The 18,009-nt window shown below is 36.0% G+C and overlaps 1 protein-coding gene and 1 pseudogene across 2 annotated transcripts in view; one reads left to right on the plus strand and one right to left on the minus strand.

The window, feature by feature from the left end:
- The window catches only part of DCAF17 (DDB1 and CUL4 associated factor 17), a 63,979-nt gene that overhangs the window by 42,682 nt on the left and 3,288 nt on the right, over window positions 1-18,009 (plus strand). Inside the window, exons 13-14 of one of the 2 annotated variants that reach the window (XM_020288383.2) lie at window positions 60-215; window positions 1,011-1,103. In XM_020288383.2, the coding sequence (XP_020143972.2) occupies window positions 60-215; window positions 1,011-1,103 (249 nt within the window). Of the gene's footprint in view, window positions 1-59; window positions 216-1,010; window positions 10,916-18,009 lie in introns of those variants that run through there. The other variant, XM_012781924.3, reaches the window with a different exon arrangement.
- LOC142872279 (ras-related protein Rab-14 pseudogene) lies at window positions 13,141-13,789 on the minus strand (annotated as a pseudogene).

Raw genomic sequence — 18,009 nt, forward strand, 5'->3', positions numbered from 1 at the left:
CTAACTGAGTAACTGGAATTTGCCCCTCTTTCCTTCCATTTCATCCATCTATCCCCTAGACTTTCAAAATTGTGGACTATGAAGATGAGTTGGATTTGCTTTCTGTCGTAGCTGTTACTCAGATAGATGCTGAAGGCAAAGCTCACTTGGATTTCCACTGTAATGAATATGGAACCTTACTTAAAAGCATTCCACTAGTGGAGTCATGGGATGTGGTAAGTAGAGTCCATGGAATACAAACTTGTGAGAGTTTTCTTTATAGGTGTCATTTATTAGAACAGATGTTACTGTGTTCATGTCAGTCCAGATTTCACGTATGCCAACGGCCACATGCGTTTATTGTCCTATACACAGGATGAAATGAGTGTTTCTTAAGCCTTCCTCCTCTCGAGTACTTCTTAAGCCTTCCTCCTCTTGGCATTAGGGGGATACCTCTTTACCAGTGGTCTTAAAGATAAAAGTTTATGTGTTTTCCTGCTGTTTCCTTACTCTGGTCTTTGATTTTCTCCCAAGTTTGGTAAAATTAAAAAAAAAAAATAAAAGTATACTATAATAAATTTCCATATTATTTAATAGAGATCATATCTAGTCATGTAGAGTTCCATGTACTCTTGGAACCATTTGTCTGATCTTTTAACTATTATAGCATATAAAAGTTATAAGGAACAAGTAGATATTATTTTATCCAGGCTTCATTTAATCAACAGAAAACTTGAGAGGTTTAGCAACTCAGACATGGTCACACAATGAGATAGATAGTAGCAGTGTTGGCAATAAGATCTGGGTATTTAGACTATTAGATCTAGAGTTCTTTTTATTCTATAGAGTGTTTTTTCATTAATAATCTGTATATCTATAAATAATGAAAAATAAACCTATTTCTGGCAACTATTTTGCCTCTAAGTGTATGTCTGAAGATCCCTAGCATAAGTGCTGTGGCATTTTAGTGACGCAGTAGTGAATATGGTTATTTGCAAAAGAGATTCCATATGATTGTATTTTTGTTACAGACATACAGCCATGAAGTCTACTTTGATAGAGACTTGGTGCTACACATCGAACAGAAACCCAACAGGGTCTTCAGCTGCTATGTTTACCAGATGGTATGTGACACTGGGGAAGAAGAAGAAACCATAAACAGAAGTCATTAAAATGAGTGAAATAATGTTAACTTAAGAGACTTTTAGCTAAACACTGTCTCCAATCCTCCTCTGTACTATCTGCATGGCATAGTCTCCAGTATTTTCCAGGAAAGGTCTTGTGTTTACTTTAGAATTTTTAAACTCTTGCTGTAGAAGGTTGTGAGGACTTCATTTTATGTAATGACTTTTTAGAATGCTGTCCCAAAAAGTCTACTGTTTTGGAGCTTTTAGCTAGGTGGTAATGTAAATATAAAATGCTAGGGAACAGAAAAGGACAGGTTAATTTCAGTTGTTGAGGAGAGGGTCATTGATAGGAAGGTATTTAACATGGTTCTTAAAGGACAGTATGGAATTTTAATTGGTAAGGATAGGAGAGAGATAAAAATAAAGATACTAAAGATATAGAAAGAAATCCTATATCCTCTATACCAAACTTTGCTTAAGGATTAGAAATGAGATGTGTAATGTGAAAGCATACTTTTCAGCCAAAAACATGTAATCACAGTTTTATTTAAAAAAATCTTATATATATATGTATATATATGTTTTGTATTTGTGTGTAGTATCAGGAACTGGTCCTAGTTCACAAACTATCTTTTCTTCCATGGCCTTATTCTCTTGGCTTGATGTTCCCATTGAATATTTGTGTTTCAATTATAGACTAATATAAAAGATTCCAGGCAAACCTTAAATGAAACTTTTTGTGATATGTATCCTGCTTAGCTCCTAATATATCTAAAGATGTTCTTATTTCACCATTCAATTTATTAAGTCAATCTTCCAATTTTTTTAGGCAATATTTTCATACCTATGCAGTAAGATAAAGGTACCCTTGCCTGTACCAGTTCTATTCCCTGAGGAAGAGTAAAGTCTCAGGAGGAGTTCATATTGGCTTGGGAGTTACCTGATTAGCTGGAAAGAAATTTTGGCTATCTTAGTTATGAAATGAATATTTTTGTTTTCTTTTTTGTTAGAAAAGATCTAAATATCCTTGAACTTCAATAACCATTCTTCAGAATGTTAAATAAAGTCAACCTAAGTAAAGGGAGAAAGTGTTTCTTTATGCTTCCTGTTTGAGAAATGCATTTACTTGCATTCAGTGCCCATGTTCAGCACATTTCTCTGATTCAACCTCAAAAGAATAACTAGTAAAAAAAAAAGAAAGAAAGAAAAAAGAAAGGAAACAGCAGTAAAAATAATGGCTGATTCAAGTTTAAGGTTAAAATACAGAATTTTAGCTTGAATGATTTACATTAAAATCCTTCAGTTTTTCCTTCAGTTTTGGCTTGATCCCATGTTAAGAATAATGTAGATTCGGCCCTTGAAAATTTGCAAATACATTTTACATCTGAAGTATTAGTTATTCCGAAAGTCAAGGAATTAGTAGCAGGATGTGTAAATTTAAAAGAAATAAAGGGAACAAACCTAAAACTGTTTTGTGCAATAGAAAAGATTGTTAACATTTTAGAATAAAGGAAAATATTTTTGTATGGGCTAAAAATAAATCTTTCTGAATTTGATCCTGTGTATAATAACCATCTGGGAAAGTAGAAGTGATTACTTTGTGAGTAAGATGAAAAAATTATCTCCCTATACTAGATTCTAATACTTTTATATCTATTAATGGAAAAATCCATCTTCACTTATGCATATTTAATAGTGCTATTTAATATAACATCTGAGGCCTTCAGAGCATTTTAGAGATACAATTGTGATTACAGATCTGTTAAATAGTTGCAGTGTGCTAGCTATTGCCCCAAACTTTCAATTAGACACTAGCTATATCTAAACAGTCCTGCCCAATAAATTTACATCTTGAAAAAAACAAGATCAGTAAGAGTAGAGTAAAAATACCAGAGAAAAGAAGGAAACCAATGTTGTGTGGGCTTCAAAGTAGGTGCAGAGCTGTGTAAAAGCAGAATGTTTAGTCTCCATTTCTGAGAGTATTTCAGAATAGGGTATTTAGACTTCAGCCCTGTCAGAGATTTTTTTTTAAGTTGGTTATTGAGTTTCTCCTTTCCTTTAAGTCATCTCCTTCTTTGGATGAAATGATAGAAATTTATCTCTTCAGATAAGCATTTGAGAAATATCTGATCTTCTTGACTGCTTTTTTGGTGTTGGGAACAGGTGTAGAAGTATCTAGTCTATATATGAACTGACCACTAAGAAACTCCCAATGTGTTACAGCTGCCAAACATGGTCTAAATGCCATATGGGCCAGAAAGGAAAGGCAGTAGGGAGTTGTGGGCAGTGTAACAAACGAGAGCTACGCCCCAACTAAATGGATAAACTGTTACAGCTTAGTTTCAGCCAAAAGTGACAGTGTGTGTGAATGTGGGCTACATGACTATTAATAAGATGGTTGATAAAAAGATACTAAAAGATGTGGAAGATAGCAAAGAATGTGGGAAATTTGGATACCACACATGGCAGGAGACAATGCAACATGCTTTCCCAAAAGGTATGGCCTTCCCAGCTCCCCACAGTGTTGTGACACAGCTGCTCATTTTGCCACCTGCCAGACATTCTTGCCATTCTCCTAGGGATGGAGGGAAGTGGTGCTTAATATCCTCCTGCCTACCTTAAACCCCCTCTTCACCTGACTGTTTTAGAGACTCTACCTATGTGCCCACATACTTGACAGGTACTAGTGACAGGTACGAAACATTTCTGAGTGTTTAAGCCCAGGTGAAACAGGTTATCTTCTCTCAGCAAGCATAGGCATTAAGCTGAAAAGAGGTGCATTTCTGCATTGGACTCCTTAATCTAAGTTTCTATATTCTCACAGTATCAGTGCAGCAAGCTTACTGTTCTTTGACTTTCTACAATATTTATCTCAACTCTGGGAGAAAACAAAACAAATCCTATCACATTTCCTGTTTGAACTGCCTAGTAAGGAGAGGATATTGTTCTATTTAAACATAAGGCACTCTGCATTCTTCTGCTAATTGAATGAGAGCTTTTCCCCATTATTTTATGATGAAAATTCTCAAACATATAGTAAAATTGAAAGAATTTTTTTCCTAATACTTCAGCTGCATATCACTAACTACAGTTTAATATTTAGTTTTTAAATTTTTTGATTTAATATTTACATGCAATGAAAATCACGAATCTTAAGTATAAATTTGCTGAGCCTTTGTAGAAACTCTTTAAAATTTGGAACATTGCAATCATCCTATAAAGTTTCCTAATTCCACTTCCCAGTCTATCCCCTCCCCACCCCTCAGGTATGACTACTGTTCTGATTCTTTTATATCACAAGTTAAATTTGCCTATTCTAAAACTACATATAAGTAAAATGATACAGAGCATAATGCTTCTTTCACTCAGCATAATGTTTTTGAGATTTATTTATGTTGTTGCATGGATTAGTGGTTCATTTCTTTTTATTGCTGAGTACTCTTTTGTGTGAATATGTCACAGTTTGTTTTTCCATTTTCCTTTTGATTGACACCTGGGCTCTTTCTGCTCTTTTTGGTTACTGTTATGAATAAAGCTGCTATGAACATTCTTATACAAATGTTTTGTGAATATATGTCTTTATTTCTCTTGGGTAAATATCAAGGGATGGAATTTGGGGGTCCTTGGGTAGATGTATGTTTAGTTTAATAAAATACTGCCAGACTTTTTTTCCAAAGGATTGTACCATTTTACATTCCTGCAACAATACATGAGACTTCCATTTGCTCTGTATTTTTTCCAGTATTTGTAGTCATTAGTCTTTTTTATCTTAACATTTATGGTGGATGCGTAATCATTTTTGGTTGATACTCAGATTGTTCCTACTTGTGCCTAGTAGCCCTCTTGTCAAGTCTATCTCTTTATCCTTTTTTAACAACTCCCCCTCCCTAGGAACTGCTGAAAACATTCTTTGTGATAATGGTTAAGATACCCCCAGACTCAGCTTGAGTTATTTTTTCTCCAACATGGAATACATTGCTCACCGAAGAACACTGATTCCTTTGATGGAGACTAACATTCCAGAACAAAATTGGGTTCTAAGGGCACATGTTTGACTGTTTTATGGGACTGTTGGAGCTGGGCAAAATGGCAGTAGAGAAGAGGCTATAGAAATCATTGTAATAAAGCAGATAATGACTTTTTCTTTAAAGGTTGTGGGCTCTTATTATTTCTAAGTCATATTTTTCTCTAAAATGAAAGCATGTTAAATAAGCTTTATCCTCTTCTCACTATAATATTCTAGGTTTCATATGTTTTGATATCAAATTATTGCAGAGCTGCTCAAAATTTTTAAAGTCTTTATTTATTTATTTATTTTTACTCATTTTGGTTCTCAAATCATGTGTCCTAGAATTTGTTCCAAAGTTTTCAGGTTCTGTTCATTTGCTCATTATCATTTGAGTACTATATAAGGGTACAGGGAGGAAAGGGGAAATGTCAGTCTTCTGTATAGGCACACTAAACAATACCATGCACAGGACACTAGGATCTCAGGTAGAATCCCATGAGATTATTAGGCAATAAAAATGAAAGGGAGGATTCAGATCAGCAAAAGCCTTTAAGACTTGTCTGATACGCTCCTTTAACTCTTTGTTTTCATGGAGACTAGTGTCATTCTTCATTAGAGGCAACATTGAACTTGAGTTTCATAAAGGATTTTGGATAAATACTAATTCATTTTCTCAGTATTACAATAACCAACTTTGCACGTACGATAAATCCAATAAAAGATGTCAGCAAATAAAATCAAATTATTTAGAATTATCAGAGATCTTTAAATTTTCTCAACAGAATTATTGAGGTATAATTGACATACAATAAACCGCACATATTTAAAGTGTACAATTTTGGAGCTAGGCATGCTAGCTCACTCCTCTAATCTCAGCACTTTGGGAGGCTGAGGCGGGAGGATTGCTTGAGGCCGGGAGTTTGAGACCAACCTGGACAAGACTTCATCTCTACAAATAAAATTTAAAAATTAGCCGGGTGTGGTTGCATACTCCTATAGTCTTAGCTACTCAGGAGACTGAAGCAGGGGAAGATCACTTGAGCCCAGGAGTTTGAGGTTACAGTGAGCTATGATCATGCCACTGCAGTCCAGCCTGGGTGACAGAGCAAGACCCTGACTCTCAAAATTAAAAATAAGACCAGCCTGAGCAAGAGCTAGACTCCATCTCTAAAAGTAATAATAATAATATGTACAATTTGATAAGTTTTGCCATGGAACCATTGCCACAATATACCCATCACCCCAAAAGTTTCCTCCTGATCCTTTGTAAACCCTATCTCCAGCTCCTCTGTCTCATCTTCCCAAGGCAACTTCTGGCCTGTTTCTGTAACTTTAGTTTGCATTTTCTGGAATTTTTATAAATAGAATCTTACAGTAAGTACTCTCTTTTTCTGGCTTCTTTCAGCAGTTAATTTGAGATTCATGTGTATTGCATGTATCAATAGTTCATTCCTTTTTATTACAGAGTAGTACTCCATCGTATGGGTGTAACCACAGTTTGTACAGTCACCTTTTGATGGACATTTGGGTTGTTTCCAGTTTGGGCTACTACAAATGAAGCTATTGTGTACATTTGTGTATGGTTCTTTGTATGGACTTATGCTTTATGTTGGGTAAATAGGAGGGAATGGCTGGGTCATCAGTATATGCTTAACTTTTAAAGAAGCTTCCAAATTGTTTTTCCAAAATGGCTGTACCATTTTATATTTCCATTGTCAGTATAGGAGAGTTCCAGTTATTCCTTATCCTTGCCAGTACTTGGTATGGTCAGTCTTTTTAATTTTAGGCATTCTAATAGGTGGGTAGCAGTGTCTCAATGTAGTTTTAATTTATATTTCCCTCTTAACTAATGATGGCAAGCATATTTTCATGTTTATTTGTCATGTGTATATCATTTTGGCAACATAGTGAAATCTTTTGCACCTTTAATAAATTGAGTTTGTTTTCTTCTTATTGAATTGTAGAAGTTCTTTATATATTCTTGATACAAATCCTTTATGGATTTGCAGATAGTTCCTGCGAGTCTGTGAGTTGAAGAGTTCTGAATTTTGATGAAGTTCAATATATCATTTTTTTGTGGATCACACTTTTGGTATTGTATCTAAGAAATTTTTGCCTCATGCTCTAGTTCTCAACTGAGTGTGATTTTGTACCTAAGGGGGCATTCGGCAATGTTTGGAGACATTTTTGGTTGTCACAGCTGTCATGCTACTGATATCTAGTGGTGAGTGACCAGAATGCTGGTAAACATCCTACAATGTACAGGATAAGCTCCCTACCAACAAGAAAGAATTAACCAGCCCAGAATGCCACTAGTGGCAAGGTTGAGATACCCTGGCCTAATACAAGATCACAAAGACTTTCTCCTGTTTTCGCTTAGAAATGTTATAGTTTTAGATTTTACATTTAGATCTATGATCCAGTTTCTAATTTTTTTTATCATACAAATTATGGATCAGAGTTCTTTCTTTTTTATATATGGATATCCAATGCATAGGGAACAGTATTCAGTCTTTTACCACCAAGTATGATACTAGCTGTAGGTTTTTCATAGATGCTGTTATCAGTTTGAGGAAATTCCCTTTTAATCCTAGTTTGCTTAGTTTTTGTTGTGTGTAGATGTTGGAGTTTGTCAAATGCTTTTTTTGTGTGTAGTGAGATGATCATATGGTTTTTCTGTTTTAGTCTGTTAATATGGTAAGTCATATTAATTCTTTTGAATGTTAGACCAACCTTAAATTCTTGGGATAAACCTATCTGAGACCTCTAGATTTCTTTTTTTAGGAAAAAAAACAAATCTAGATACAGGTACTTTATTTACAAATGTTTAAATTAATAGCATTTTGTCACATCATGTGAAGAGTATAGCAGTCTGAATAAATCCTTTTGACACAAAAACAGTAAGACCCACTGTAACTAATTTTGGGAATCAGGGTATTATACCTAAACAAGCCACAGTCTTTAGTTTGTGATTGCTATCTTATATCCCAATGGGTGGTTTGTCTTATTTTGGAAATATACACACACACCAGCAGGTCATGGTCCCTGGGTGATGTGACAGTGTAAGTAAAATGGATCACTTCAACGGAATTAATGGATTCTTTTTTTTTTTTTATTTGGCCTAGGGAGATAACTTTTTTTTTAATTTCAGAGTATTACAGGGGTATAAACATTTTGGTTACATAAATTGCTTTTGTACAGTTTGAGTCAAAGTTATAAGTGTGCCCATCACCCAGACATATGCATTGTACCCATTAGGTATGAATTTACCGATCCTCTCCTCCCCACCACCTGGTTGATTTCCGATGAGTTTTATTTCCATATGTGTACATAGGTGTTATTCGATTAGTTCCAATTTAATGGTGAGTACATTTTGTGTTTGTTTTTCCATTCTTGTGATACTTTGCTTAGAAGAATGGTCTCCAGTTTCATCTGGGTTAATACAAGAGGTATTACTTCACCGTTGTTTTTATGGCTGAGTAGTATTCCATAGTATGCATACACCACAGTTTATTAATCCACTCATTTATTGATGGGCACTTGGGTTGTTTCCATGTCTTTGCAGTTGTGAATTGTGCTGCTATAAACATTGGATGCTGATGCCTTTTTCATAAAATGTCCTTTTTTCCTTTGGAAAAATACCCAGTAGTGGCATTGCTGGATCAAATAGTAGGTCTACCTTTAGTTCTTTCAGGTGTCTCCAAACTATTTTCCATAGAAGTTGTACTAGTTTGCAGTCCCACCGACAGTGTATAAGTGTTCCTATCTCTCCACATCCACACCAGCATTTGTTGTTTGGGGATTTTTTTTTTATAAAAGCTGTTCTCATTGGCGTTTGGTGATTTATCATTGTGGTTTGATTTGCATTTCCCAGATGATTAGAGATGTTGAGCATTTTTTCATGTTTGTTGGCCATTAGTTTATCTTCTTTTGAAAAGTTTCTGTTCATGTCTTTTGCCCACTTTTTAAGAGGGTTGTTTGATTCTTTTTTCTGCTGATTTGCTTGAGTCCTTTGTAGGTTATGGTTATTAGCCCTTTATGAAATGTATAGCATGCAGATATTTTCTCCCATTCTATAGGTCGTCTATTCACTCTTTTGATTGTTTCCTTGGCTGTGCAGAAGCTTTTTAATTTGATCATATCCCATTTATTTATTTGTTGATGATATGATTGCTTTAGGGGTTTTCTTCACAAATTCTTTGCCTAGGCTGATGTCCATAAAACTTTTTCCAACATTTTCTTCTAAAATTCTCATAGGCCTTAGGTTTAAGTCTGTTATCCATCATGAATTAATTTTTGTGAGTGATGAGGGGTGCGAATCCTGTTTCAGTCTTTACATGTGGCTATCCAGTTTTCCCAGCACAGTTTATTGAATAGGGATTCTTTCCCCCAGTGTATGTTTTCATCTGCTTTGTCAAAGATCGGATTTATATCTAGGTTCTCTGTTCTGATCCATTGGTCTATGTCTCTAACAGAATGGATTTTTTAGCAGACTATATCAGTCTACTCCAGGATCTTATTTTTTTTAAGTTAAAGACAAAAATAAAGATGAGTCCATAAATTAACCAAATCCTGTTTTCTGCATATTCCAATTTTGGCTTTTATTTAACATTGACTGCACAATACTCTGGTACTGCTACATGTTTACAACTCAGAAAGATATGTTTTTATGTTATTATCTGTAAAGAGGGATTTAAAATGTGTCTCTTAAACACAGCAGTTGAGCTGAGTACATTTCATATACTATGCCAAGGTTTACCTAACCTACTTCAAACAACTTCTCAATTCCCAGCCACTGACCCATAAACTCATTTAGAAGTCAATCAAAAGAAGTGAACTTAGTAAAACATTAAGTTTGTTGTATAAAGAAATAAGATTGTTTCTCTTAAAATATAGTATTCTTTCAGTGGCCAAACCACCAATTACAAAGTAATAACTTACTTTGTATCAGCACAAGCACTGAAACACTATAAGAAACTGTTAGGGTAGAAAGCCTGGGTAGGTGCTCATGGTGTGTATAGAAAAAGATTTCTCATGCAGAGATTAGGATACATAAAAGTAAAAAAAAAAAAAAAATTATTTTATCCCTCTTAGAGGAGAGAGAGAGTCAGCAAGAAAGAGGTGAGGGGAAGAAAGGGGAAAGAGAGCAGGGATATGGGGTGGCATCACAAAGAAGGGGTGCCAGCAATGAGGCCAAGTGGATCACTGATTTTAAGAGGGACGAAGAGAAAAAAAATAGTGATGGCTGTCAGTTGGTAATAAAAATGGCAGCAGGGTGTCAAAGCCTAAGACTTGGTTCCCTGCCTTTCCTTGGAGAAGGGACTATTACAGTACACTGACTCTGTCCTTGAGATATGGTTGAGGCTGTAGCTCGTTCTCCTGCTGTTTACCTAGGAACTTTGTAAAAGGAGATTCTCAAAAAACAGTTTTGGAAAAGAGAGAATTACATTTCTTTTCTGTCCTTTCAGCTCTTTTCAGAAGTTTTGCAAAACAGAACTCCTGCAGGGTGCCTATTAGTGAGAGAACTCATTGGATTGATCTTTATTACTGGGGAAATTGTAGGATTAGGTATTTTCCTGTAATTTTTGCAAGACCACCCCTTTCAGAAACACTCTCCCTTTTAAAAAATAACGTATACCAACATGATATAAAATAGCCCCTCAGGCCGGGTGCAGTGGCTCACGCCTGTAATCCTAGCTCTCTGGGAGGCCAAGGCGGGCGGATCGTTTGAGTTCAGGAGTTCGAAACCAACCTGAGCAAGAGCAAGACCCCGTCTCTACTATAAATAGAAAGAAATTAATTGGCCAACTAATATATATACAAAAAAAAATTAGCCGGGCATGGTGGCGCATGCCTGTAGTCCCAGCTACTCAGGAGGCTGAGGCAGAAGGATTGCTTGAGCCCAGGAGTTTGAGGTTGCTGTGAGCTAGGCTGACGCCACGGCACTCACTCTAGCCTGGTCAACAAGCGAGACTCTGTCTCAAAAAAAAAAAAAAAAATGCACAATTTAAAATCCCTTAACAGCAGACTTGTAGTTCTGGTCTAACAGCAGACTCTTTGGTTGAGAATCTGAACATTCCAAGAAGATAAATGTATATAAAAGCTTAAAATGTGCAATAACAAACCCAACCTTTTTTCTTTTTCTATACAGTAAGGCAAGAATGAAGCCTGTAATGCAAAACCTTCACAATAAGCAGATTAGCACATTGTAAATTGTGTAAGAACAGTTAAGAAAATCAGCAGCTAAGCAAGAGTGCAAAAATGGAACAGAGTCTGCTAGTGTTAATACTCTGACGCTAGGAGCTTTCTAGCATAATGTCCTCAAACACTGCCAGCACCAAGGGGTGGAGCCAGTACTACCTGTGAACGGCAGTTGTGTCTGTTTCCTTGTGTGAAATGGAAGGGAGTAACATGGTCACATATGGGTCATAATGTACAAACTGGTATTTTATACTGTTCCAATGCCAGTAATCAGTTTATTTTCTTCATTAAAATAATGTATACAGGCCAGGCCCAATGGTTCACGCCTGTAATCCTAGCACTCTCGGAGGCCAAGGTGGGAGGATTGATTGAAATCAGGAGTTCAGAGAGCAGCCTGAGTAAGAGTGAGACTGCATCTCTACTACAAATATAAAAAAATTAGCCAGGCAACTAAAAATAGGAAAAAATAAGCCTGGTATGGTGGCACGTGCCTGTAGTCACAGCTACTTGGGAAGCTGAGGCAGTAGGATTGCTTGAGCCTGGGAGTTTGAGGTTGCTGTGAGCTAGGCTGATGTCACGGCACTCTAGCCCAAGCAACAGAGTGAGACTCTGTCTCAAAAAATAATAATAATAATTTAAAAAATAATGATAGACACACAATGGTATCATTAGTTTGGTTCCTTCAAATTTTATACATATTTTCTGTTAAAGAGAAAAGGATAAAATGCTATAAAAATAGATAAAGCTATTTATTAAGCACGAGAGTGTAACCGCACCACCCTTGAACAAATTTCAATGACCCCAAATTTTAATGACCCCTATATAATCCTCTTGCTTAACTAACTACTTGACCTTTTGAGTTGTTTCCCAGAAATAGTGGATGATCTACAGGACAAAGGAGTTGAGATTCTGAAGGCCCCTCAGCAAGATTCCTGTTGCCAAGAATTGGCATCCCCGGTGGCCTCCCCCAAAGCTCTAACCCCTTTTGAGGTACACACTGGCCTGCTCCAGGGAACTTGGCCCTTCCTTTAAAAGCCCACAGTCCTTGTTAGTTGGAAAGATGGATTTCAGGCAGCTTTTCCCACTCTCCAGACAAGACATCTGTCGTATTAAAGATTCCTTTCTTCCTTGGCAATCCTCCTGTTCTCAATAATTGGATCTTTGTGCGACGAGCAACTGGACCTAGACTAAAACCCCTTTGTGTTTTTGAAAACGACAAGATAAATGAATATTTTTCTGTGTGCAAAGCTAAGACAGAGGCAAACCTCAACAAGAAAAATGCCACCCACACTACAGGAAATTTATGCAAAAACAACAACAACAACAACAAAAGCAGTCATAGAACCCATTCTCTACCATCAGAAGACATTTCACAGCAACAAACTTACCAGTTACAACACATATACTTGAACAGATAAAAATGGGGCAAAAGGCTTCAGATGTCAACAAATATCAGATATTATCAAATTAAACTGTACAGTGAGACAAAGCTTTGCCAAAGAGGGACGGTAAAAATCATGAAGTCCAGCATCACTGCTCAGTTTAAATCATATATTGGTGACATCCCTATCACAAGGACAAGGGGAAAAAATCTAGATTTACCATGCAGGAGAGGTTAGTTGACTTTGATAAGCTGATGACATATAGTTAGTTGTTCAGCAGTTTAGTATTGTGTTAAACTATTTTTACAAGAATTTTGGGTTTTTTTTCTTTTTTTTTTAATTAAACCTAATAAGATATACAGAAGACAATGAGGTAGTAAAAAGGACTCCTTCCAACAGACAGAGGTGAAAGGTCAAATGAGGGGCCATAACAAAGAGATCACTAGTGGCCAAAGCCTTCTCTTTGGGGTTGGGGTTCACTGGTTAGTTAGCCTCCCTGTGGGGTGGAGGGTTTGTGTTGTATGCCAGACTCCACAGCATTCAGATTCAAATTTCCATCCTGAATATTCTGGTAGATTTTCTTGACAGCCTTGAGGAAGGCATCTTGTATGTTCTCTCCTGTTTTTGCACTTGCTTCAAGAAATAAGCCATTTTCTTCAGCAAACTGTTTTGCTTCTTCATAGGTAACATCTCTCTGTACTTCCAAATCTGCTTTATTTCCTATGAGAATTATTACAGTATTTGGATTGGTGAGATTCCTTGCATCTGCCAAACAGCTGCTTAAGTGGTTATATGTATTTCTTCCAGTGATTTCATACACCCTAAGAGCTCCTATAGCTCCTCTGTAGTAGCTTTGTGTAACAGCCCTAAAGTGCTCCTATCTTGCTCTACCCCAAAATCTGCAGTTTGATTTTTTTGGCCACTAACTTCAATTATTCCCTGTACCCAATTCAACACCAATTGTGTGAGGACAATCAGCCATAATTTTTTTTCTATAAATTGATGAAGCAAGCAAGATTTTTCTACTGCCATGTCCCCAATAATAATATATATTTAAAGATGTAAGAGTAGTTCTATGGTATAGTTGCCATCGTGGCACTGTGGGGTTGTTGGTGGCTGGGTGGGAGGTGGGAAGAAAGACGATTGTGGAAGCAGCTGGAGAATGGGGGAGGGCAGCTGGCAGGTAGGGGCTGGCCAAGAGGTGCAAGGGGTCTGGAGGTAGTAGCAGTGACAACAGTGACTGCTCCTGCGGCTCCCTCAGGATCTTCTGCAGGCTAGTGCCGACCTCTAGATTTCTAACTGTATTTAAAGTGAGACAATTTCTACAATTCTGCTTTTCTACATCGTGCCATTTTCACTATTACAAAGTCATAAAATTTACCATCACATTTGTACTGTGTACACATTACAAGTTTCAAGTTCGTTACATTTAGATGACTTCCTGCCTTCACAAATGATTTTCACACGTTTTTATCCCATTGTAGGTGGTTTCATTCTCATATAAACAGAATTTAGCAAGTTAGTTATAAATGTTTTAGTGCAAACATCAGTGCTTGAGCTCAGGAATTCGAGACCAGCCTGAGCAAGAATGTGACCATCTCTATTAAAAATAGAAAAAATTAGCCAGGCATTGTGGTGCAGGCCTGTAGTCCCAGCTACTCAGGAGGCTGAGACAAGAGGATCACTTGAACCTAAGAGTTTGAGGTTGCAGAGCTATGATGATGCCACTGACCTCTATCCAGTGTGACTGAGTGAGACTCTGTCTCAAAGGGAAAAAAAATTCCCATTAGCTGAGCACCAGAAATGCCACCTTTGTCATAAATCTGTTGTCTACATATGGACTCTCTGTTCTATTGGTTTATTTGTCAGTATTCTCACCAGTATCACACCGTCTCAATTGCTGTATATTTATATAAACAGCAAACCTTGTTTTCAAGGTTCATCCATGTTATAGAATGTATCAGTACTTCATTCCTTTTCAAGGATTGTTAATATTACATTGTATGTATATGTCACAATTTATCTGTTCATCCATTGATGGACATTTGGGTTGTTTCCATGTTTTAAGTGTTGTGAACAGTGCTGCTATGAACATGAATGTACAGTATGTCTTTGAGTACCTGTTTTCAATTATTTGGAATATATTCTTCCTAGATTTGGAATTGCTGGGTCATATGGAAATTCTATGTTTAACTTTTTGAGAAATTGTCACACTGTTTTCCACAGCAGTCATACATACTATTTTACATTTCTATAAGTAATGTATAGGATTCCTATCTCTCCAAATCCTCACCAGCACTTATTACTTTCTTTTTTAAAAAATTATAGCTGTTCTAGTGGGTATGAGATGGTATCTCCTTATGGTTTTGATTTACATTTCCCAGATGACTAATGATGTTGATTACCTTCTTATGCACTTGTTGGCCATTTGTATATCTTCTTTGAGAAATGTCTTTTTTAAGTCCTTTGCCCATTTTTAAATTGGATTGTCTTTTTTGTCATTGAGTGGTAAGAGTTCTTTTTCTGGATGTTAGACCCTTATCAGATATATGATTTGTAAATATTTTCTCCCATGTTCTGGGTTGTCTTTTTACTTTCTTGATAATGTTCTTTGATGCACAAAAGTTTTTAATTTGAATAAAGTCCAATTTATTTATGTTTTCTTTTGTTGTTCATACTTTCAGTGTCATATCCAATAATCCATTGCCAAATCCAAGGTAATAAAGATTTCTTCCATATTTTCTTCTAAGAATTTTATGATTTTAGATCTTATATTTAGATTGTTGTCTTAGTCTGTTCAGGTTGCTATAACAATATCATAGACTGGGTAGCTTATAAATAATAGAAATTTATTTCTCATAATCCTGGAGGCTAGGAAGTCCAAGATCAAGATGCCAGCAGATGTCTGGTGAGGGCTTCCTGGTTCATAAATATTTTCTTCTTGCTTGTCCTTACATGGTGGAAGAGTCAAAGGAGCTCTCTAGAGACTCATTTAAGAAGGGCACTAATCTCACTCTGTCATCATAGCCTAATCACCTACCAAAAGCCCCACCTCCTAATATGCTTACATTGAGAGTTAAGATTTCAACATATGAATTTTGGGGTGACACAGACATTCAGTCCATAGCAGTTGTTGATTCATTTGAGTTAATTGTATACGGTGTCAAGTTGAGATTCAATTTCATTCTTTTGCATATTGATATCCCGTTGTTCCACACTGTTTATTAAAGAGACTATTCTTTCCCTTATACAATGGTCTTGGCACTCTTGTCAAAAATCAATTTGCCATAGATGAACGAGTTTACTTTTGAACTCTCAATTCTATTCCATTTGTCTATGTGTCTGTCCTTATGCCAGTATCACACTCTTTTGATTATTTTACCTTTGTAGTAAATTTTGAAATTAGGAGTTGTGAGTCTTCTAACCTTTTTCTTCTTTTTTTATTATTGTTTTGGCCCCTTGCATTACCATATTTTTTTTTTTTTTTGAGACAGAGTCTTGCTTTGTTGCCCAGGCTAGAGTGAGTGCCGTGGCATCAGCTTAGCTCACAGCAACCTCAAACTCCTGGGCTCAAGCAATCCTACTGCCTCAGCCTCCCAAGTAGCTGGGACTACAGGCATGCACCATCATGCCCGGCTAATTTTTTCTATATATATTAGTTGGCCAATTAATTTCTTTCTATTTATAGTAGAGTCGGGGTCTCACTCTTGCTTAGGCTGTTTAGAGCTACTGACCTTGAGCAATCCGCCCGCCTTTGCCTCCCAGAGTGCTAGGATTACAGGCATGAGCCACTGCGCCTGGCCTTACCATATGAATTTGAGGATCAGCTTTTCCATTTTTGCAAAAAAGGTCATTCGTATTTTGATAGGGACTGCATCAAATCTGTAGATTGCTTGGGTAGTATTACCATCTTAACAACATTAAGTCCATGAACATAGATATCTTTATTTACATCTTCTTTAATTTCTTTCAGCAATGTTTTATACTTTTAAGTGTATAAGCTTTACTTCTGTGGTTAAACTTATTCCTAGGTATCTTATTCTTTTGGATGTTGTAAATGGAATTGTTTTCTTAATTTTCTGTTCAGATTACTCATTGCTGATATATAGAAAACTACTGACTTTCCTGTATTGATCTTGTATCCTGCAAATTTGAATTTATTTATTAGCTCTTGTAGTTTTGTTGTTGGTGGTGATGGTGGTGGTGGTATTTGTGTGTGTGTTTGTATTCTTTGGTACCTTCCATACATAGGATCATGTCAACTTCTTTTCCAATTGAGATGCCTTTTCTCTTTTCTTACCTAATTACTTTGACTAGAACTTCTAGTCCAGTGTTAAACAGCTGCTGTGAAGCAAACATCATTTTCTTATTTCTAATCCTAAGGAGAAATCCTAAGCATTTCACCATAGTATATGATGTTAACTGTGACATCACAGTTAACTTTCATGTATGTGTGTATGTGCACGTGTGTGTGTGTGTGTGTATGTGCACACGCGTACCATTTATCATGTTGAAGATGTTCCCTTTTATTCCTAATTTCTTGAGTGGCTTTTTTTCCATCATGAAAGAGTGTTGGATTTTGTCAAATGCTTTTTCTTTATCAATTAAAATGATCATGTGGGTTTTTTTGCTTCATTCTATTAATGAAGTATACTACATTGATTGACTTTCTTATGTTGAACTGCTCTCATGTATATATTTGCAGATATTTTCTCCCAATCGATGGCTTGCCTGTGTTTATTTTTAATGGTGCCTTTTTGAGAGCAAAAGTTTTTAATTTTGATGATGTTTTTCATTTTTTTCTTATATAGTTATTGCTTTCTGTATCTTATCTAATGACCCTTTACCTATATCCAAGTCATGAATATATTCTCTTTTATGTTCCCTCTAAAAGCTTTATAGTTTTAGCTTTTATGTTTAGGTCCATAATCTATCACAAATTAAATTTTATATAGTCTGAGGAAATTATAAAGTTAAAGAAGAGGCGAAAATAAATTCTTTTGCTTAGAGATGCATACACAGTAAATTTATAAAGAAAAGCAGGGTAATTACTATAATAAAAGTCAGGATAATGATAGCATTGTGAATTATGACCAGAAAGGCATATATATGTGGCTTCTAGGGTACAATAATATTCTATTTCTTGACATGGGGAATGAATAAGTTATATTGTAATTTGTTTTGTCACAGGCCAAGGTTCATTTTTTCCTGACTATCCTGTCCTGGCATGATTTGTCTTTCCATTCATTGGGAAGGTTTTTTTTTTTTTTTTTTTTTTTTTTATTCTTTTATGTTCCTAGAATTTGAGATA

This window comes from Microcebus murinus, chromosome 8 (assembly GCF_040939455.1).
Source record: "Microcebus murinus isolate Inina chromosome 8, M.murinus_Inina_mat1.0, whole genome shotgun sequence".
Classification (NCBI taxonomy): domain Eukaryota; kingdom Metazoa; phylum Chordata; class Mammalia; order Primates; family Cheirogaleidae; genus Microcebus; species Microcebus murinus.